The sequence below is a fragment of the Pristis pectinata genome, chromosome 3, assembly GCF_009764475.1.
Source record: "Pristis pectinata isolate sPriPec2 chromosome 3, sPriPec2.1.pri, whole genome shotgun sequence".
In the NCBI taxonomy this organism is placed as follows: Eukaryota; Metazoa; Chordata; class Chondrichthyes; order Rhinopristiformes; family Pristidae; genus Pristis; species Pristis pectinata.
Window position 1 is genome coordinate 139,439,328 of NC_067407.1, and position 22,944 is coordinate 139,462,271.

At 46.8% G+C, this 22,944-nt stretch overlaps 1 protein-coding gene across 3 annotated transcripts in view; it reads left to right on the forward strand.

Annotated features, from left to right (window-relative positions):
* cd109 (CD109 molecule) overlaps window positions 1-22,944 on the forward strand; it is a 159,180-nt gene that overhangs the window by 78,680 nt on the left and 57,556 nt on the right. For all 3 annotated transcript variants that reach the window (XM_052011714.1, XM_052011716.1, XM_052011715.1), the window contains 2 exons: window positions 8,167-8,280; window positions 14,454-14,669. In XM_052011714.1, coding sequence (XP_051867674.1) covers window positions 8,167-8,280; window positions 14,454-14,669 — 330 coding nt within the window. The remainder of the gene's footprint in view (window positions 1-8,166; window positions 8,281-14,453; window positions 14,670-22,944) is intronic.

A 22,944-nucleotide genomic window follows, 5' to 3' on the forward strand; every position in this document is an offset into this window, starting at 1 on the left:
ACTTGATAATAACGGAAGAGGTAGAATTAAGAGACTGAGAACACGGCAGCCCCACCAGGTAGGAGGTGTGAAAGAGGTGGTTGGTTCAGGAGTCTGACAGCAAAGGGGAAGAAGCTGTTCTTGTCTGGACACACGGGCTTTCGAGCTCCCGTATCTTCTCCTGGAAGGTAGAAGAGAGAAAAAGGAATGGCCAGGGTGGCAGGCATCCTTGACAAGGGCAGCAGGTGCTTGGAAACACCACCACCTTCAGTCGTACACCATCCTGAATCGCCATTAAGTCACCGCCCCCTTCGTGGATCTAATCACTGAAATTCACACCCTGCTGGTGCTGTGGGGAAGAGTGCGGAGATGTATTTTCGGGTGGGGTGTCAAGTCAAGGGATTGTACAGTAAGTGGGAAGACATTAGGTGGTGTAGAACATAGAACACAGAACAGTACAGCACAGAACAGGCCCTTTGGCCCACAATGTTGTGCCGACATGGCTATTCCCTCCTACCTACAGAATGCCCACATCCCTCCATTTTCCTCTCATTCATGTGCCCATCCAAGCCCCTCTTAAAAGCCCCCAGTGAATTTGCCTCCACCACCCTATCAGGCAACGCATTCCAGGCATCCACCACTCTCTTAGTAAAAAATTTGCCCCTTATATCCGTTCTGAACCTACCCCCTCTCGCCTTAAATGCATGCCCTCTGGTATTGGATCGCTGAATAATGGGAAAAAGATATTGCTTGTCCACCCTATCTATGCCCCTCATAATTTTATACACCTCCAACAGATCACCCCTCAGCCTCCACCGCTCCAGAGAAAAGAGCCCAAGTTTGTCCAGCCTTTCCTGATAGCACATGCCCTCTAATCCAGGCAGCATCCTAGTAAACCTCCTCTGCACCCTCTCTAAAGCCTTGCCATGCTTCCTGTAGTGAGGTGACCAGAATTGCATGCAATACTCTAAAGGCAGCCTAACCAGAGTTCTATAGAAGAACAGAGGGATCTTGCGGTGTATGTCCATGGGTGGTTAAAGGTAGCAGGATAGGTCAATAAGGTGTTTAAAAGCTTGCTGGATGCTTTCCTTTATTGACTGAGACATTGAGTATAAGAGCAGTGAGGTTGTGCTGGAATGGTGTACAAAACTAGTCAGAGTGCGACTTGAGTGCTGTGTACAGTTCTGGTCACCACAGTACAGGAGAAATGTGATTGTGCTGGAGCGATGCAGAGGAGATGTTTTCAGGGCTGAAACATGTGCCTGAGAGGGAAGGTTCCTTCAAAACAGCAGAGGGCGAGGGGAGACTTTATTGATTTATGAAGGGCTTAGGTAGAGTAAACAGGAAGGAGCCCTGTCCTTTGAGAACCAGGTGGCAAGTAAACAGGAAGGAGCCAGGTGGTGTAGATTTAACACACCAGAAGAAGGATTTAGGGGGAAATGATGAAAAACTTTCATCTAGAGTCCGGAAAACACTGCTTGCAGTTCTGGTCACCAAGGCACAGGAAGGATGTGATAACGCTGGAGAGGGCGCAGAGGAGATTCACCAGAACGTTGCCTGGGATGGAGCAGTTCAGTTATGAGGAGGGACTGGAGAGGCTGGGTCTGTTCTCCCAGAGGGGACATGATTGAGGTATATAAAATTACATATAGATAGGGTAGACTGCAGGAAACGTTTCCCCTATCAGAGGTAGATAAAACTATAGGTTTAAGGTAAGGGGAAAGATTTAGAGGGGATTTAAATCCCCTCTAAATCTTTCCCCTTACCTTAAATTTAAGATTTAAATCCCCTCTAAAGGTTAAATTAAGATTTAACCTTCTTCACCCAGAGGGTCGGGAGTACCTGGAATGCACTGCCTGAGAGAGAGGTTGAAGCTGGGTCACTGACAGCATTTAAGAAGTACTTCGATGTGCACTTGAATCACCTGGATGTGGAAGTGCTATGGACCTGCTGGACGATGGGATTAATATGGAAGGGTGCCCACTGGTCAGCATGGACGAGTGGGGCCGAATAGCCTGGTTCCATGCTGTATGATTCTATAATTCTATTGCACTGCCAGGAAGTATGGTAGGGGGAGAAACCCTCATCACTTTTGAAAGGCATAGAGCCATTGAGTTGTACAGCACAGAAACAGGCCCTTCAGCCCATCATGTCCATGCCGACCTTTTTGCCTTTCTACATTAATCCCATTTACCTGCATTAGGATCATACCCTTCTATGCCTTGCCTATTTAAGTGTCTGTCTAAATGTCTCTTCAACAGAGTGATTGCATCTGATTCTACTACCTCCCCTGGCAGCATGTTCCAGATTTCAACCATTCTCTTATAAAAAAAACTTGCCCCCTCAGATTGCCTTTGAAACTTCTACCTCTCACCTTAAACATATGCCCTAGAGTTTTTGGTATTCCCACCAGTGGAACAAGATTCTGGCTATCTACCCCATCTGTGCCTCTTGTAATTTTACATACCTCTCTCAGGTCACCCCTCAGCCTCCTTTGCTCCAGGGAAAACAGACCCAGCCTGTCCAATCTCTCCCCATGACTAATGTCCGACAATCCAGACAACATCCTGGCGAATCTCCTCTGCACTCTCTCCAGTGCAACCACATCCTTCCTATAGTGTGGCCACCAGAACTGAACATAATACTCCAATGTGGAGAACAAGTGTTTTGTAAAGTTACAATATAATGTCCCAACTTGTATACTCAATGCCCCAACCTATGAAGGCAAGCATGCCATAAGCCTTCTTCACCACCCTATCCGCCTGTGTTGCAACTTTCAGGGAACTATGGACTTGGACCCCGAGTTCCTCTGTGTATCAACATTCCTTCACACCTTACTGTATATGTCCCACCCCTATTTGACTTCCCAAAGTACATCACCTTGCACTTGTTCAGATTAAATTCCATCTGCCAACGTTCCATCGGATCTAATCCTCATGTACCCTTACAACCTTCTTCACTATCCACAACACCACCAACTTTTGTGTCGTCTGCAAACTTACTAGTCATATCTCCTACATTCACACCCAAGCCGTTAATATATATCGCAAACAACAGGAGTCCCAGCACTGATCCCTGTGGTACACCACCAGCTGCAGACCACCTATCAGAAAAGCATCCTTCCACCATTCCCCACCACTATCACCAAGCCAGTTTTGGATCCATTTAGCCAACTCTCTTTGGATCCCGTGTGCCTTAACCTTCTGGACCAGCCTACGATGCGGGACCTTGTCAAATGCCTTACTAAAGTCCAGATAGACAGTGTCTATGTTCCTTCCCCTACCTTTGTCTGTCCGAAGTTTCTTTGCAGACTTCCCAGGATTGCCCCTAAACCCTATGAATGAATCACCCCCTGTGACAATTGATCGATACAACCCCGTCCCTTTTTGCTTGTCCTTCCCAGGGCCTTCTTTATTCTAGCTAAGGTTGAGCACCCCAGCACAGTTAGTCCAGTTACAGCTGTGCCATCAACTTCCACTGAAGGGAAAGAGGTCCGAACTTATTGGCAACTGGAGGAATTATTCCTTCCTCACAATCAGTACACAAAATCTTCATGGAACAAACAGATCATGTAAGAGGAATAGGTAGAGTAGACAGCCAGCGCCTCTTTCCCAGGGCACCAATGCTCAATACAAGAGGGCATGGCTTTAAAGTAATGGGTGGGAAGTTCAAGGGAGATATCAGAGGAAGGTTTTATACCCAGAGAGTGGTTGGGGCATGGAATGCGCTGCCTGGGGCGGTGGTGGAGGCAAGTACATTGGTCAAGTTCAAGAGATTGTTAAGCATATGGAGGAACTTAAAATGGGGGATATGTGGGAGGAAGGGGTTAGATAGTCTTAAGCGAGGTTTAAAGGTCAGCACAACATGGTGGGCCGAAGGGCCTGTATTGTGCTGTATTGTGCTATGGTTCTATGGTTCTATGTAAATTGTGTCCTTGAATAAATTTTGTTTGGGACAGAAAATGACACTTAGTCATAGAATCGTAGACATACAGCACGGAAACAGGCCCTTCAGACCAAAGTCTGTGCTGACCAAGGTGCCTTCCTAAGCTAGTCCCATTTGCTTGCGTTTGGCCAATATCCCTCTCAGCTTTTCCTCTCCATGTGCCTGCCTAAATGTCTTTCAAACATTGTAATTGTACCTGCCTCTACCACCTCCTCTGGCAGCTCGTTCCACATACCCACCACCCTCCATGTGGAAAAATTGCCCCTCAGGTCCCCTTTAAATCTCTTCCCTCTCACCTTAAATCTACATCCTCGAGTTTTAGACACCCTGACCCTGGGGAAAAGACTGTGACCGTCCACCTTATCCATACCCCTCATGATTTTACAAACCTCGATAAGTTCACCCCTGAGCCTCCTACACTCCGGGGAAAACAGCCCCAGTCTCTCCTTATAACTCAAGCCCTCCGGTCCCAGAAAGACCTTTGTCAATCTTTTCTGCACCCTTTCCAGTTTAATGCCATCCTTCCTATTCTTCTTCTTTCAGCTTCTTGAACGATTTTATTTAAGGTCACTTTAATCAAAAGCAACATCCCATTGTCTCTCATAACCTATTGGATAGAATTTTGGTCAGTCTGATCAGCCGTGCGTTAAATGCACGTCTACCTGAAGGTTCTCCCGACGGGTGGGATGTAATATCCAAACATTGCCACGAGATGGCTCCAGACTCAAGGGTATTGAGGAAAACGTTCATGCTCAAAGATTGTCATCAAAACTTTTTAATCAAATTATTTATACCGTCCGTCACTGATGATATGTGCAGACTTGCATTCCTCCACCCACTGAGCTCACAGAAGCAGCCAAAGAAACTGTAATAACCTAGAACATAGAACATAGAAAACCTACAGCACAATTCAGGCCCTTCGGCCCACAAAGTTGTGCCGAACGTGTCCCTACCCTAGAAATTACTAGGCTTACCCATAGCCCTCTATTTTACTCAGCTCCATGTACCTATCCAACAGTCTCTTGAAAGACCCTATCATATCCGCCTCCACCACCGTCTCCGGCAGCCCATTCCACACACTCACCACTCTCTGAGTAAAAAACTTACCCCTGACATCTCCTCTATACCTACACCCCAGCACCTTAAACCTGTGTCCTCTTGTGGCAACTATTTCAGCCCTGGGGAAAAGCCTCTGACTATCCACACGATCAATGCCTCTTATCCACCTTTATCAGGTCACCTCTCATCCTCCGTCGCTCCAAGGAGAAAAGGCTGAGTTCCTTCAACCTGTTTTCATAAGGCATGCTCCACATTCCAGGCAGCATCCTTGTAAATCTTCTCATCTACTTCACCCTTTCTATGGCTTCCTGACGCGCCTGTGCAGTCTTGCCTCTCTTTTACCCCGAGTAGTAAAACTGCCTTCGTTCCAGGAATCCTTAGCCATTCCCCTCCAGCCTTCTTGCTCCAAATCAAAAAAACCTGTACTAATTCGAAGGCCAGAGAAGGGATTGTTACAACTTAAAGAGTGACCAATTTCTCCAACTCCTTCCAAAGCTGCAGGGTATCCCAAAGCAATTTGCAGCCAATTAAATAAAGCCACAGTGTGGACGGCTGCAATGTAGAAGTGGCGGCCAACACAAGTTGATAGAGTGGTAAAGAGGGCGTACACCAGGCTTGCCTTAATCAGTCTGGACATCAAGTATAAGAGTCAGGGAGTCATGTTGCAGCTGTATGAACCTTTGGTTAGGCCGCACTTGGAGTATTGTGTGTAGTTCTGGTCGCCCTGTTACAGGAAGGATGTGGAGGCTTTGGAGAGGGTGCAGAAGAGGTTCACCAGGATGCTGCCTGGATTAGAGGGTATGAGCTATAAGGAGAGGTTGGACAAATTTAGGTTGTTTTCTCTGGAGCGTCAGAGGCTGAGGGGAGACCTGATAGAGGTTTATAAAATGATGAGAAGCATAGATTGGGTAGAGTGACTCTCTTTCCCAGGGTAGAAGTGTCAAATACTAGAGGGCATGGCTTTAAGGTGAGAGGGGGAAAGTTTAAGAAAGATGTGTGCAGGAAGATTTTTTACCCAGAGAGTGGTGGGTGCCTGGAATGGGAGTCAGGGGGGGGTGGTGGGGGCAGACACGATAGTGGTGTGTAAGAGGCATTTAGTCAGATACAGGAACAGGCAGGTAATGAAGACCATGTTCAGGCAGATGGGATTAGTTTCATCTGGCATCATGGTCGGCACAGACATGGTGGGCCGAAGGGCCTGTACTGTTCTATGTTATATGCCAAATCTATGCACAGCAAGCTCCCACAAATTGCAGCGTGGACACGATGAGGTAATCTGATTACAGTGATTCCAGTTTGGGATAAATATTGGGCCCAGGACACATGGAGAATTCCTCTGCTCTGCTTCAAAATAGAGTCATCGCCTGGGAGAGTTCAACAACTCACCCAGAGGACAGGACAACTGCCAGTGATGATCTCCCTCAGTGCCGATCTCCCTCAGTGCTGATCTCCCTCAGTGCCGATCTCCCTCAGTACCGATCTCCCTCAGTGCTGATCTCCCTCAGTGCCAATTTCCTTTGGTACCAATCTACCTCAGTACAGCCCTCCCTCAGTACCGATCTCCCTCAGTACCGATATCCCTCAGTGCGATCTCCCTCAGTACCGATCTCCCTCGGTACTGATCACCCTCAGTACCAGTCTCCCTCAGCGCCGATCTCCCTTGGTACCGATCTACCTCAGTACGGCTCTCCCTCAGTGCCGATCTCCCTCAGTGCCGATCTCCCTCAGTACCGATCTCCCTCAAGTACCGATCTCCCTCGGTACTGATCACCCTCAGTACCAGTCTCCCTCAGTACCGATCTCCCTCAGTGCTGATCTCCCTCAGTACTGATCTCCCTCAGTCCGCCTCTGGATCATTGACAACTGCTTATCCTCCTGCTGCACATCGGGAGTTCTGGGGAGTCGGATCAATACTCAGAGAGAGGATTGCAGCCTGGCTGTGGGGACAGTTTATCAGTTGGACCAAAGAACTGGTGACAGCAGATTGGTCTGAAGGGACACACTGTGGAGCTCAGCTGCCTTGGCCACTCCTTGGGTTCATTGTTCTGGCCTCTGCTGTTTCACCCCCCAATGTGGAAATCATAGAACCCTGGGTAAGTGGACACCAGACAGAAACACTGGAAACACTGCAGATGCTGAAAATTCTCACAAAAAACTGGAGGAACTCAGCAGGTCAGACAGCATCTATGGAGGGAAATGAGCAGTCAACGTTTCGGGTTGAGACCCTTCATCAGGACCAGAAAGGAAGAGGGCAGAGGCCAGAATAAGAAGGTCGGGGGAGGGGGAGGAGCATGAGCTGGCGGGTGATAGGTGAGTCCAGGTGAGAGGGGGAAATAAGCAGGTATGGGAGGGGTTGGAAGTAGAGACAGAAACCTGGGCTACTACTAAGTTCAGTACTCAGGGAGCACACACCGTCGAAGGTGCTGTCTGTCAGCAAAGGCCTTATCCCAGGATCTTTCGTCCTCATGCAGGATAAATTGGTTTCTGGCCAACATTCTTTTGCTCAACCAACATCACTGAGTTAGACTCTTTCTTTGGGGCTATGGGATCTTCCTGACTGTAAATTGGCTGTTGCATTTTCCTGTTTGTAAGTGTGATCTATCTGTCAAAAGTAATCCTCTGCAGATTCTTTAAATGCTGTATTATTAATTGATCTTTGCTCTGTTGTATTACTTAATGCCAAGAGATCAGAGGGAAACCCACTGCTGTGTTCATTGTGTCTTGGATTATACACACACACACACACACACACACACACACACAAACACATGCAGACACACACACAAAAGCACGCACACACAGAAACACATGCATACACACTGACAAACACACACACACACACACACACATATATACACACACACAAAGATAACACATGCACATGCATGCATCCTGCAAAAGCTTTCTGTTAATTGTTAGTTAAGAAAGTGAACGAAAGGTTATTGGAGTTAGTCAGGAATGTGCATGTGAGGTTAAAATCGTATCTCATTGAACAGCAGAGTCAGCATGAGGAGCCTAATTCATACCTTCATACATTCCACAGTGTAAGGCTGCACAGAGCCAGAGACTGGGGCACTAAAGTTCAAAGGTGAAATAGACTGCAGGCTGGTTTTCCGATTAACTTTGTGACCTAAGATTTAATTAAATGTGGATAACAACATGTCCGCTCTTTTTGATTAACAGCTGGAGGTCTTCAAGTCTTTCTTTCTGGAATTAAACCTCCCATACTCTGTGACCAGAGGGGAGCAACTAATCCTCGAAGTGAACATCTTCAATTACCTGGAACGGACACTGGAGGTAATGTCACCTACTGCTTCAGGCTGCATGTCACTGGATTAGTGCGTTGGCGCTGGGCTGAAACGATTAGGGCTTTCTGGAAGCCAACACACTCCTCATGTTCCTTCAGAATACTTTGACACTGTTTTGTCTCAGCATTGGATTGCTAACTTCATGCTGTGCCTCAACAAGTACCCAGAACAACTATGGCCATTCAAGGAATGTTGCTCACCTTATAGAGGTTTATAAAATCATGAGCTAAGGTGGATGATCACAGTCCAGGGTCAGGGAGTCTAAAACTAGAGGGTGTAGATTTAAGTTAAGAGGGGAAAGATTTGAACGGGGACCTGAGGGGCAAGTTTTTCACACAGAAGGTGATGGAACAAGCTGCCAGAGGAAGTGGTAGAGACAAGAACAATTACAGCATATACTTTACTCTGACATGACACCTTACTCTGTCCTGTTATTGTTTTTACCTGTACTACATCAATGCACTCTGTACTAACTCAATGTAACTGCACTGTGTAATGAATTGACCTGTACGATCAGTATGCAAGACAAGTTTTTCACTGTACCTTGGTACAAGTGACAATAATAAACCAATACTAATACCAATTTAAAAGATATTTAGACGGGTACATGGGTAGGAAAGGATTAGAGGGAGATGGGCCAAATGTGGGCAAATGGGACTAGATTGGACAGACACCATGATCAGCATGGATGAGTTGGACCGAAGGGCCTGTTTCCATGACTCACATGTCAGAAACAGTTCAAAGAGGTTTTACGAGACTAATCCCTGAAGTGGACAGTTCATACCTGCAGAAGGTTGGAGGAGTGAGAGTTGACTGGATTGAAACATATAAAAACCTGAGAGGCCTTGATGGGGATGTGGAGAGGGGATTTCCTCTTGTGGGAGAATCGAGAACCAAGGGATACTGCACAAAAATAAGGGCTGGCCATTTAAGACAAAGAAGAGGAAAAAAACTTTTCTCTCAGAAGGTTGTGAGTCTTAGAGATTCTCATCCTCAAAAGGCAGTGAAAGTGGATGGACTCTTCGTAAGCAAGTGGGCGAAAGGTTGTTGGATGTGGATGGGAACACAGAGGTTGCAGGCAGTTCAGCTGAGTTATGATTGAATGGCAGAACAGAACAATCCCCCTCCTGCTTCTGATTCATAATGGCGTATAGTTCCTTAGTTCTGTGCCAGCAATGGTTGGTGCATCCTCTCCAGTCACTTGCATAGATTCAACAACCTAGCTGAAAAAGGTGAGTTCATTATTTCATTTGTATATTTGGACTTACATTCTGACTGAGTATTCAGTCAAAGCCTTTCAGTCAGAGTTCTGTGCTCTGACCCCTTGGCTGCAGAAAGATTGGATTAACTGGAGGATCAAACATAGACAGATCCTAGGTCTGCTCCCTGAACAGTGGAGAGTAACTGCTCTGCCCAAGACCGCAAGAAATTGCAGAGAGTTGTGAACACAGCCCAGTCCTTCACACAAACCAGCCTCCCCTCCATGGACTCTGTCTACACTTCCTGTTGCCTTGGGAAAGCAGCCAACAAAATTAAAGACCCCTCTCACCCTGGACATTCTCCCTTCTCCCCTTTCCCATCAGGCAGAAGATACAAAAGCCTGAAAGCACGTACCACCAGGCTCAAGGACAGCTTCTATCCCGCTGTTATAAGACTATTGAATGGACCCTAACCTCTCATACGCTAAAAGATGAACTCTTGGTCTCCAAATCTACCTCGTCGTGGCCCTTGCACCTTATTGTCTGCCTGCGCTGAACTTTCTCTGTAACCGTAACACTTTATTCTGCATTCTGTTTTTCTTTTTACTACCCTAGGATTTTCTGGATATTTCTACCCAGTCCGCACAGGGTTAATTTGGGAATTCTGCATGCTTTCCCAATCCTGCGTGGTTTTATTCACTTGGGAGTTTGAGGGGAGATGTGATAGGCGACGAATACTGATGGCTGGAGCTTACACAAGGGAGGTCGTCTGGGAAACACAACATAAAGACGTCTAATGGGACACAAAACATTTCCGTCCAGAATGTCATGTTATCAACAGGAACTTGAGGGTGTGCTGGCCAGAAGTAGCCCACCACGCCTGATTCATAAGGAACCATAGAGCAGAATGTGCATGTTTTGAAATAGACAAATGGTACAGTCACAATCAGGAGGTATATATTATCATTGTGGTTATGTTCCCAGACCAATAATTCAGCCTTCTGGCCAAATGATCAAGGGACATTAGTTCATATCTCACCACAACAGCTGGGAATAACATGTTAGTCTCAGTACTGGTAACCATATAACTATCAGATTGTTGGTTCCCTTGCATGTTCTTATCCTGACGGACTTGCAATGTGACTCTTCAGTGACCTGTTTGGGCTATTCAATCCAGTGAAAGTTGACCTTACCTGTGAAGCCCATATCCAGTGGGAGTTAGCAAAGGTCAGGAGCCCAAGGGTCTCTGTAAGAAGCAAATACAAACTTGTGGTGAATAGGCAGTGCTTAACACTGGAAAAGTTGAAACAGTGAGGTGGTTGGTGGGAAGGTGATGGACTGGACTTACCACAGAGAGTCATAGAGTCATACAGCATGGAAACAGGCCCTTCGGCCCAACTGTTTCATACCAACCGAGATGCCCATCCAAGCTAGTCCCACCTGCACAGCTCTGCATCCTATCTATATTCCATTGTAATCTAAGACAACCTTCTGCACTACCACACCACCAATCTTTGTGTCATCTGCAAACTTACTATCTCACCCTTCCACATCCTCATCCAAGTTATAAAAGTCACAAAGAGCAGGGGTCCCAGAACAGATCCCTGCAGAACACCACTGGTCACCGACCTCCAGGCAGAATATGTTCCATCTACTACCACCCTCTGCCTTCTGTGGGCTAGCCAATTCCAAATTCATGTAGCCAAGTTTCCATGGATCCCACGTCTCATGACTTTCTGGATGAGCCTACCATCAGGAACCTTGTCAAAGCCTTACTAAAGTCCAGATACACCACATCGATCGATCTACCTTCATCACCTCCTCAAAAAACACAATTAGGCTCATGAGGCATGACCTGCCCCTCACAAAGCCATGTTGACTATCCCTAAAGAGACTATGCTTCTCCAAATGCTTGTAGATCTTCTCCCTAAGAATCCTCTCCAATAATTTGCCCACCACTGATGTAAGACTCACTGGTCTATAATTCCCAGGATTATCTCTATTACCTTTCTTGAACAATGGAACGACATTTGCCACCCTCCAAACCCCTGGTACCACTCCTGTGGCCAGGAGTAACGCAAAGATCAATCATCAATACGCCAGCAATCTCTTCCCTCACTTCCTGTAGGAACCTGGGATGTATCCCATCTGGCCCTGGGAACTTATCCATCCTAATGTTTTTCAGAAACTCCAACACTACGTCTTTCTTAACCTCGACATGCTCCAGATATCTTTAGATATCTTTATTAGTCACATGTACATTGAAACACACAGTGAAATGTATCTTTGCATAGAGTGTTCCGGGGGCAGCCTGCAAGTGTCGCCACGCTTCTGGCACCAACATAGCACGCCCACAACTTCCTAACTTGTACGTCTTTGGAACGTGGGAAGAAACCGGAGCACCCAGAGGAAACCCACGCAGACACGGGGAAAGCGTACAAACTCCTTACAGACAGTGGACGGAATTGAACCTGGGTCACTGCCGCTGTAATAGCATTACGCTAACCGCTACACTACCGTGCCTACCTTACCCTGTTCTACACTGACTTCACATGTCCCTCTCCCTGGTGAACACTGAAGCAAAGTATTCATTAAGGACCTCCTCTACCTCCTCTGCCTCCAGGCACGTTTCCCTATAATTCCTGAGTTATCCTACCCTCACCCTAGTCATCTTCCTGTTCTTCACGTACGTGTTGAACATCTTGGGGTTTACTTTAATCCCTTCTTAAGCTCCTACCAGGCTACCTTATAACTCTAAAGAGCCTTCTCTGATTTATGCTTCCTAAACCTTAAGTACATTTCCTTCTTCGTCTTGACTAAATGTTCTATATCTCTTGTCAACCATGTTTCCTTCACCCTACCATCCTTTCCCCATCTCAGTGGGGCAAACCTATCTAAAACCCCATGAAAGTGTTCTCTAAACAACCTCCACATTTCTGCTGTACATTTCCCTGAGAACATCTGTTCCCAATTTATGCTCCCAAGTTCCTGCCTAACAGCATCATAATTAGCCCTCCCTCAATTAAAAACTTTCCCATATCGACTGCTCCCATCCTTGTCCATGGCTACACTAAATGTCAGGATGTTGTGGTCACTACCGCTGAAATGCTCACCCACCGAGAGGTCTGTCACCTGACAAGGATCATTGCCTAGTACTGGATCCAGTATGGCATCTCCTCCAGTCGACCTGTCCACATACGGTGGAAGGAATCCTTCCTGGACACACCAAACAAACTCTGCCCCATCTATCCCCTTTACACTAAGGAGGTGCCGATCAATATTAGGGAAGTTGAAACCACTCATGACAACAACCCTGTTGTTTTTGCACCTCTCCAAAATCTGCCTCCCGATCTGCTCCTCAGCATCTCTGCTGCTACTGGGGGGTCCCAATAGAGTGATTGCTCCCTTTTTGTTTTCAAATTTCACCCACACTGACTCAGTGGATGATCTCTCCACGATGTCCTCCCTTTCTGCAGCTGTGATACTATCCGTGATCAGCAAAGCCACTCCCCCACCTCTTTTACCTCCCTCCCTATCCCTTTTGAAACATCTAAACCCCAGAACATACAGCAGCCATTCCTGCCCTTATGACAGCCAAGTCTCTGTAATGGCCACAGCATCATAAATCCATGTACTGATCCCTGCTCTAAGTTCATCACCCTTATCCTTAATACTTCTCGCATTAAAGTAAACACATTTCATCCCATCCAATTGACTATATTTATGCCCTGTCCCCTGCTGATCCTTCCTCGCAGTCTCTCCACACGTCATTTCTACCTTTACACCAACTGCTCCATCATCTGACCGAATGCTCTCGTTCCCATCCCCCTGCCAACCTATTTAAACCCTCCAAAATGTCGCCACAGTGATGAGAACGCAGAGGAGGCTAGTGCTGAATCCTTTCCCAGCTGGATAAGTTGGTAAATTGGTTTATTATTGTCGCATGTACCAAGCTACAGTGAAAAACTTTGCTTTGCTTGCTGTTCATACAGGTAAGATAAAGTAAGATTTCTTCATTAGTCACATGTACATCGAAACACGCAGTGAAATGCATCTTTTGCATAGAGTGTTCTGGGGGCAGCCCGCAAGTGTCGCTACGCTTCCAGCGCCAAAATAGCATGCCCACAACTTCCTAACCCATATGTCTTCGGAATGTGGGAGGAAACCGGAGCACCTGGAGGAAACCCATGCAAACACAGGGAGGATGTACAAACTCCTTACAGACAGTGGCGGGAATTGAACCCGGGTCGCTGGCGCTGTAATAGTGTTACACTAACCGCTACACTACTGTGTCTGATCATTCCATTACACAGTGCATTGAGGTAGTACAAGGGAAAAGCAATAACAGAATGCAGAATAAAGTGTTACAGTTACAGGGAAAGTGCAGTGCAGGCAGACAATAAGGTGCAAGGTCATGATGAGGTAGATTGTGTTGGTTTATTATTGTCACTTGTACTGAGGTACAGTGAAAAACTTGTCTTGCATACTGATCGTACAGGTCAATTCATTACACAGTGCAGCTACATTGAGTTAGTACAGAATGCATTGATGTAGTACAGGTAAAAACAATAACAGCACAGAGTAAAGTGCCACAGCTACAGAGAAAGTGCAGTGCAATAAGGTGCAAGGTCAAGAGTGTGCTTTGTGTGGATGTAAATAGAAGTATCCTCAGTGATGCTTGTCAATACATTCCCCTCTCTATGACAGGATAGATGAACAACATTCCCGCTCTCTACACCGTTCAGGGCCCAGATATAGGATCTCCCTATGCTTGATCCTCCCTTTAATCCAATCTTCCTGCGGCCAAGTGCTCAGGTTACAGGAACAGTGACTGAAAGACTTTGACTGAACACTCAGCCCTGGGTGATTTGCGAACTTGAGTTTACTTTATTGGAAAATGAAGTAGATTGGGAGATGAAATGCTGATGGCTGGATAAAGGTGGCTTTTATTTTAACTGCTCAGGTTCAAGTGGCGGTGGAGCTGGGCAACTCCTTTGACTTCACTGCTGTGCCGAGTGAGGACGTGGTACCAAACAGCCAGAGCGGCTCCGTGAAGAGTCAGGAGGCCCGTCTGTTTTACTTCCCTGTCACTCCAAAGGCTCTCGGCAAGGTTCCTGTCACAGTGAAAGCCACAACTGCAGTTGCACTTGATGCTGTCACCAAGCACATTCTGGTTAAGGTAAGACTTTCATTCAGCTATTCCTCTTTAGAAGTTTTATTTCTTTTTTTAAGGCAGGTTCATGTATATGAATCAAATTAAGAGGTTGTTGGAAAAAGTCCACATACATTTAGTATAGATGGGCACTTCAGTATAGTATACATGGCCAAAGGGCCTGTTTCTGTGATGTATGACTCTGTAACTCAATGATATTCTGAGTTTTAGAAGCAGAGGCATAGAGTACAAGAGGCTGTACTGTGTACAGTTCTGGTCACCTGTTATAGGAAAGACGTGGTTAAACTGGAAAGAGTGCAGAGGAGATTTAAGAGGATGTTGCCAGGACGAGAGGGCCTGAGTTATAGGGAGAGGTTGGCCAGGCTAGGCCTTTATTCCTTGGGACATAGGAGAATGAGGTGTGACCTTATACAAGTGTTTAAAATTATGAGAGGCACAGATATGGTGGATGGTAACAGTCTTTTCCACAGGGTAAGGGAGACCAAAACAAAGAGGCATAGGTTTAGGGTGAGAGGGGAAAGATTTAAAAGGGACCTGAGGGGCAACTTTTCACGCAGAGGGTGGTGAGTCTATGGAACAAGCTGCCAGAGGAAGTGGTTGAATCAGGTACAATTTAAGAAGTACTAGGATACGTACATGGAAGGACGTGGCTCAGAGGGATATGAGCCGAACACAGGAAATTGGGACTAGCTGGGTGGGCACCATGGTCGGCATGGACTGGTTGGGCCGAAGGGCCTGTATCTGTGCTTTATTGTTCAATGATTCTAAAGCTATAGAAGTGAAGAGCAAACTTTATAAAATTGACTTGGGCATGGCTAGAATATGGTCCAGTCCTGGTTGTCACATTTTAGAAAGGGGCTCCGTATGTAGGGTATATTTATTGGAATCATTCCTCGGCTCAGGAAGAACAGTTCTATGAAGAGGCTGGAGAAGCTGGATTTGTCCTCCTTACAATGCAGAAGGTTAAGGTGGATTCTATTGGGATATTCACGATTTTGAAGGGTTTTAATGGAGTGATTAAGCAGAAACTGGAGACCCCAGGGGCTGCAGATGCTGAAATCAGGAGCATCAAACGAGCTGCCAGAGGAACTCAACGGGTCAGGCAGCATCTGTGGAGGGAAATGGACAGTCGGCGTTTTGGGCTGAGACCCTTCAATCAGTCCAGATAAAGGGTCTTAACCCGAAATGTCAACAGTTCCTCTGTCCCCTCTGATGCTGCCTGACCCGTTGAGATCCCCCAGCAGTTTGTTTCTTGACTAAGCAGAAACTGTTGGTTGGATAGTTGGTAAACAGATGTAAGTTACTGAACAGGAAAACCAGAGGAGCAGAAGAGAACTTGTCCTGAGGTGAACTGATGCGATCTGGAACCTGCTGTATGAGGGATAGTGCAAACAGCAGCAGAGCTGGGTAAATCCCTAAACATAGAACATTACAGCACGGTACAGGCCCTTTGGCCCACGATGTTGTGCCAACATGTTATCCTGCTCAAAGATTTATCCCTTTCCTCCCACACAGCCCTCCATTTCTCTATCATTCATGTGCCTATCTGAGAGTCTCTTAAATGTCCCTAATGTATCTGCCCCCACAACCTCTGCCGGCAGTGCGTTCCACACAACCACCACTCTCTGTGTAAAAAAAAAACATACCTCTGATATCCCCCCTATACCTTCCTCCATTCACTTTAAAATTATGCCCCCTCGTGTTAGCCATTTCCACCCTGGGAAAAAGTCTCTGACTGCCCACTCGATCTATGCCTCTTATCATCTTGTACACCTCTGTCAGGTCACCTCTCATCCTCCTTTTCTCCGAAGAGAAAAGCCCTAGCTCGCTCAACCTATCCTCATAAGACATGCTCTCCAATCCAGGCAGCATCCTGTAAATCTCCTCTGCTCCCTCTCTAAAGCTTCCACATCCTTCCTATAATGAAGCAACCAGAACTGAACGCAATACTCCAAGTGTAGTCTAACCAGAGCTTTATAGAGCTGCAACATTACCTCGTGGCTCTTGAACTTAATACCCTGACTAATGAAGGCCAAAACACCATACGTCTTCTTAACAACCCAATCAACCTGCACGGCAACCTTGAGGGATCAAAAGACATTGACCCCAAGATCCCTCTGTTCCTCCACATTGCTAAGAGTCCTGCAATTAACCTTGTATTCTGCCTTCAAATTTGATCTTCCAAAGTGTATCACTTCACACTTTTCTGGGTTGAAATCATCTGCCACTTCTCAGCCCAGCTCTGCATCCTATCAATGTCCGGTTGTAACCTACAGCAACCTTCTACACTATCCACCACACAATCAACCTTTGTCATCAGCAAACTTACTAACCCACCCTTCCACATCCTCATCCAAGTCATTTATAAAAATCACAACAAGCAGGGGTCCCAGAACAGATCCCCGTGGAACACCACTGGTCACCGACCTCCAGGCAGAATACACTCCATCTACCACCACCCTCTGTCTTCTATGGACGAGCCAATTCTGAATCCACACAGCCAAGTTTCCCTGGATCCCATGCCTCCTGACCTTCTGAATAAGCCTTCCGTGAGGAACCTTGTCAAACACCTTACTAAAGTCCATATACACCACATCCACTGCTCTACCTTCATCAATGTGCTTTGTCACATCGTCAGTCAGGCTCGTGTGGCATGACCTGCCCTTCACAAAGCCATGCTGACTGTCCCTAATCAGCCTGTGTTCCTCCAAATGCCCATGAATCCTGTTTCTAAGAATCTTCTCCAGTAATTTGCCCACCACTAAAATAAGACTCACTGGTCTGTAATTCCCAGGGTTATCCCTACTCCCTTTCTTTGTTGAAAGGAACATTTGCCACCCTCCAATCATCTGGCACTACTCCTGTGGCCAGTGAGGACACAAAGATCATTGCCAAAGGCGCAGCAATCTCTTCCCTCGCTTCACGTAATAACCTTGGATATACCCCGTCAGGCCCTGATGACTTATCTATGGCAATGTTTTTCAAAAGTTCCAGCATATCCCCTTTCCTCACGTCGACATGCCCTGTTGTACACCATCCTCACAAATGTCAAGGTCTATCTCACTGGTGAATACTGAAGCAAAGTATTCATTAAGGACCTCCCCTACCTCTTCCGACTCCAGGCACATGTTTCCTCTTTTATCCCTGATGGGTCCTACCCTGACTCTAGTCATCATCCTATTCTTCAAATACGTGTAGAACAGCTTGGGGTTTTCCTTAATCCTACTCACCAAGACCTTCTCATGCCCCCCCTTCTAGCTCTCCTAAGTCCATTTTTAAGCTCCCTTCTGGCTACCTTGTAACTCTCCAGAGCCCTGTCTGATCCATGCTTTCTAAACCTCAGGTAAGCTTCTTTCTTCCTCTTGACAAGATATTCTATTTCTCTTGTCAACCATGTTTCCTTCACTCTACCACCTCAATGGGACAAACCTATCCTGAACCCCATGCAAGTATTCCTTAAACAATCTCCTCATTTCCACTGTGCACTTCCCCCAAGAACATTTGTTCCCAATTTACACTCCCAAGTTCCTGCCTAATAGCATCATAACTCCCCTTCCCCCAGTTAAATACTTTCCCATATCATCTGCTCCTATCCCTCTCCAAGGCTATAGTAAAGGTCAAGGAGTTATGGTCACTATCACCAAAATGCTCTCCCACCAAGAGGTCTGAAATCTGATCAGGCTCATTGCCCAGTACCAGGTCCACAACTGCCTCTCCTCTAGTCGGCCCGTCAACATACTGCGTCAGGAATCCTTCCTGTCCACACAGAACAAGCTCTGCCCCATCTATCTCCTTTACACTAAGGAGGTGCCAATCAATATTAGGGAAGTTGAAATCACCCATGACTACAACCCTGTTATTTTTGCACCTCTCCAAAATCTGCCTCCCGATCTGCTCTTCAGCATCTCTGCTGCTATCAGGAGATCTGTAGAATACTCCCAATAGAGTGATCGCTCATTTCCTGTTTCTGACTTCCATCCACACTGACTCAGTGGATGATTCCTCCAGGACATCCTCCCTTTCTACAGCTGTAACACTGTCCCTGGTCAGCAAAGCCACTCCCACACCTCTTTTACCTTGCCCCATCCCTCTTGAATATCTAAACCCCGGAATATCCAGCAGCCATTCCTGCCCATGCGACAGCCAAGTCTCTGTAATGGCCACCACGTCATAGTTCCACGTACTTACCCACACTCTAAGTTCATTAGCCTTGTCCCTGATACTTCTTGCATTAAAGTAGACACACTTCAGCCCATCCAACTGACTGCAATTTTGCTCTTTCAAATGCCTATCCTTCCTCAGTCTTTCTACACTGTGCATCTACTTGGACACTAAATGCACCAACCTCTGAACTATCACTCTGGTTCCCATCCCCCTGCCAAACTAGGTTAAACCCTCCCAAACAGTTCTAGCAAACATGCCCGCAAGAATATTGGTCCCCCTCCAGTTCAGATGTAACCCATCCCTTTTATACAGGTTATACCTTCCCCAGAAGAGATTCCAATGATCCACAAATCTGAAACCCTGCCCCCTGCACCAACTCCTCAGCCACACATCTATCTGCCAAATCGTCCTATTCTTACCCTCACTGGCACCTGGCACAGGCAGCAGTCCAGAGATTACTACCCTTGATGTCCTGCCTTTCAGCTTCCTACCTAACTCCCCATATTCCCTCTTCAGGACCTCATCTCTTTTCCTACCTATGTCATTGGTACCAATGTGTACCATGACCTCTGGCTGTTCAGCCTCCCCCTTCAGAATGCTGTGACCTCAATCCAAGACGTCCCTGACCCTGGCACCAGGGACGCAACATACCACACGGGAGTCTCTTTCACCTCCACAGAATCTCCTGTCTGCCCCCTTACTATTGAATTCCCTATCACTACCGCCCTCCTCTTCTCCCCCCTTCCCTTCTGCGCCACATGACCAGGCTCAGTGCCAGACCTGGTCACTGCAGCTTTCCCCTGGTAGGTCGTCCCCCTCCAACAGTATCCAAAGCAGTATACCTGTTATTGAGGGGAACGGCCACAGGGGTACTCTGCATTACCTGCCTATTCTCCGTCCTTCTCCTGACAGTCACCCAGCTACCTGCTTCCAGCAGCTTAGAAGTGACTGCCTCCCTGTAGCTCTTATCTAGTGTGTAGGGTTGTGGGTGAGCAGGGAGAATAGGATTACACTTTCAAATAGCCAACACATTTACGATGGGCCGGGTGGTCTCCTCCTGTGTCATGTGATTCAACAACTTACGATCCTAATATCCAGCCAATTGGTTCTGGGAATGGGTGGGAGTTGGTGGGGAGGGGAAGGAAGGAGTGAACTTCGGATTGGTTTGCCTGTACGGCCTCATCTGTCTTACGGCTGAGGTAGTGGAAGCTGCCAGTCACATGACTTCACAGAAACTGCAGTGTGTGCATAGCAAGATCCCACAGACAACATGGTGAGGACGGAGAGGCATTGTCTTCTGGCGAGGTTGCTTGAGGGATACACATTGGCCAGGACAGCAGGAGAGGATTGTGAGGGGAATGTACACAGTGGTCCTACACCAAGTGGTCTTACATGGAGCCAATGGATAGGAGAGGTTTAGAGGGCTATGGGCCAAGTGTGGGCAGGTGGGACTAGCTCATTGGGCAACATGGTCAGCATAGACGTGGGGTCGAAGGACCTTTTTCCAATGCACTAAGACCAATGCGTGGCCTTACACTGAGTGTCCTGGCCAATGTGTATCCCTCAACCAACCTCGCCAGAAGACAATGCCTCTCCATCCTCACCATGTTGTCTGTGGGATCTTGCTACAGTGACTGGTCGTACAGTGAGGGGATTGTACCTGGAATGGTCTTGCTCTGAGTGGTATTACACTGAGGGGATTGTATGTGGAGTGGTCTTACAGTGAGGGGTTGTACAGTAAGGGGATTTTTCAGCGAGGGGAAATTATAGAGAGCAGTGAGGGAAATTTATAGAGTGAGATCTTACAGTGAGGGGATTGTGCACAGTGGTCTTACACCAAGTGGTCTTACACTAAGTCCATGGATAGGAGAGGTTTAGAGGGCTATGGGCCATGAGCGGGCAGCTGGGACTAGCTCGCTGGGCCACACAGTCGGCATGGACGAGTTGGGCCGAAGGACCTGTTTCGCTGCTGTATGACTCCATGACTCTATGACCAGGGAAAGACCCCCTGCTCTTAAAAAGAACATGGTGTGATCTTTGAGATGTTTGGTCACAAAATGGTTGTCACTAGGCAAGCATCTAGAAGGCTGGTTCACTGACCCAGAGGCATTGGTTCAAATCCCATCACAGTAGCTTGTGGGAGAAGGAGGGATTTAATATTAAGAAATTACTTGAAGTCTTAAATTAAAAGATTAGTGCCCTGAATGGAAGCCTAGAGTTATTTTTATTCAAAGCAAAAGCATCTGGTTCATTGCTATCCTTCAAGGAGGCAAATCTGCCGACCTTACCCAGTCTCAGCTAGAAGTATATAAAATTGAGAGGCATAGATAGGGTATATGGAACATAGAACAGTACAGCACAGGAACAGGCCCTTTGGCCCACCATGTTGTGCCGACCATGATGCCAAATTAAACTAAATGCCTTCTGCCTGCACATGACCCATATCCCTCTGTATATCCATGCGTCTATCTAAAAGCCTCTTAAACACCTCTGTCATACCTTCCTCCACCATCACCACCCCTGGCAGCCCGTTCCAGGCACCAACCACTCCCTGTGGGGGATAAAAACTTGCCCCGCACATTACCTTGAAGCATTCCCCCTTCACCTCTGACCTACGTCCTCCAGTATTCAACATTTCTACCCTGGGAAAAAGATTCTGACGGTCTACCCCATCTATGCCTCTCATAATTTTATAAACTTCTATCAGGTCTCCCCTCAGCCTCTGACGCTCCAGAGAAAACAACCCAATTGTGGAAAGTCAGAGTCCTTTTCCCGGGGTGGAAATGTTAAATACCAGAGGGCATAGGTTTAAGGTGAGAGACGGAATGTTTAAAAGAGGCAAGTTTTTTCACATGGAGAGGGCTGGGTGCTTGGAACGTGCTGCCAGGGGAGTTGGTGGAAGCAGATACAATAGCAACGTTTGTGAGACATTTAGACAGACAGATAAACAGGCAGGGAATGGACGGATATGGACTATGTAGGAAGGGGATTAGTTAGATTGGCTTCATGGTCGGTGCAGACATGGTGGGCTGAAGGGCCTTTTCCTGTGCTGTACTGTTCCACGTTCTATGTTTGTTTCTGTCTATATGTGACTCCAGACCCACCAATTCTCCTGAAAAGGCCCGGTAAGCCCACACAGTTCAGGGGCTGGACAATAACTGCTGACCTTCCCAGTGTCGCCAGACCCCATGACCTGAGATACAATCAACCCATGACCTGAGATACAATCAAGCATAGACATAGACGTACATAGAATGGGACAGCGCTGGACAGGCCATTCGGCCCACGATGTTGTGCTGACCTTGATGCCAATTTATACTAAATGTCCTCCTCCTGTGTATCATCCCTCCGTTCCCTTCACATTCATGTGTCTAAAACCTCTTAAGCTCCACCAAACTGCTTGTTTCCACCACTACCTCTGGTAACTTACTCCAGGCACCTACCACTCTCCGCGTTTTTAAAAAAAACTTCCTCCTTACATCTCCTTTAAACTTCCCCCTTCTAACTTTAAAAGCACATCCTCTGGTATTTGATGTTTCTACCCGGGGGAAAGTATTCTGACCCTATCTATGCCTCTCATAATTTTAAAAACCTCCATCAGCCTCCGCTCCAGGGAGAACAACCCAAGTTTGTCCAACCTTTCCTTAAAGCTCACATCTCCTCAGAAAGGCAGCACTCAAGAGCCAGCTTTGATTTTGTGTCCAAGCCATTGAAGGGGATTTGAACCATTGACCACAGGACTCGGAGAGAGGAGTGTTACCCACTGGGCCACAGTCGACGTGATGTAGCAGCTTCATTGAAGCCAGCTGAATATGATGAAACTTCCAATATTTGGAATCCTAGCAACACACTTGGATCCTCTGGGGTTTACCTAAAGGTGCAGGAGAGGGAAGGTTGAATTGGTTCAAATTTTACAAATGTATTACAGATGATGCATGGCGCAGATCTCTCAAAGTCTGGGAACTATCCCTGTAATGTAGTCATAGGGGGATTGTTTAACTTGGACCATGAGTATCGGGTTAGATTTAAACTTATAAAAAAACCTCAAGCAAGCCAAGCGATTAGGAATAATCTTTTCAGCCAGATCAGTAGATATGTGGGAACGGCACGCGACACA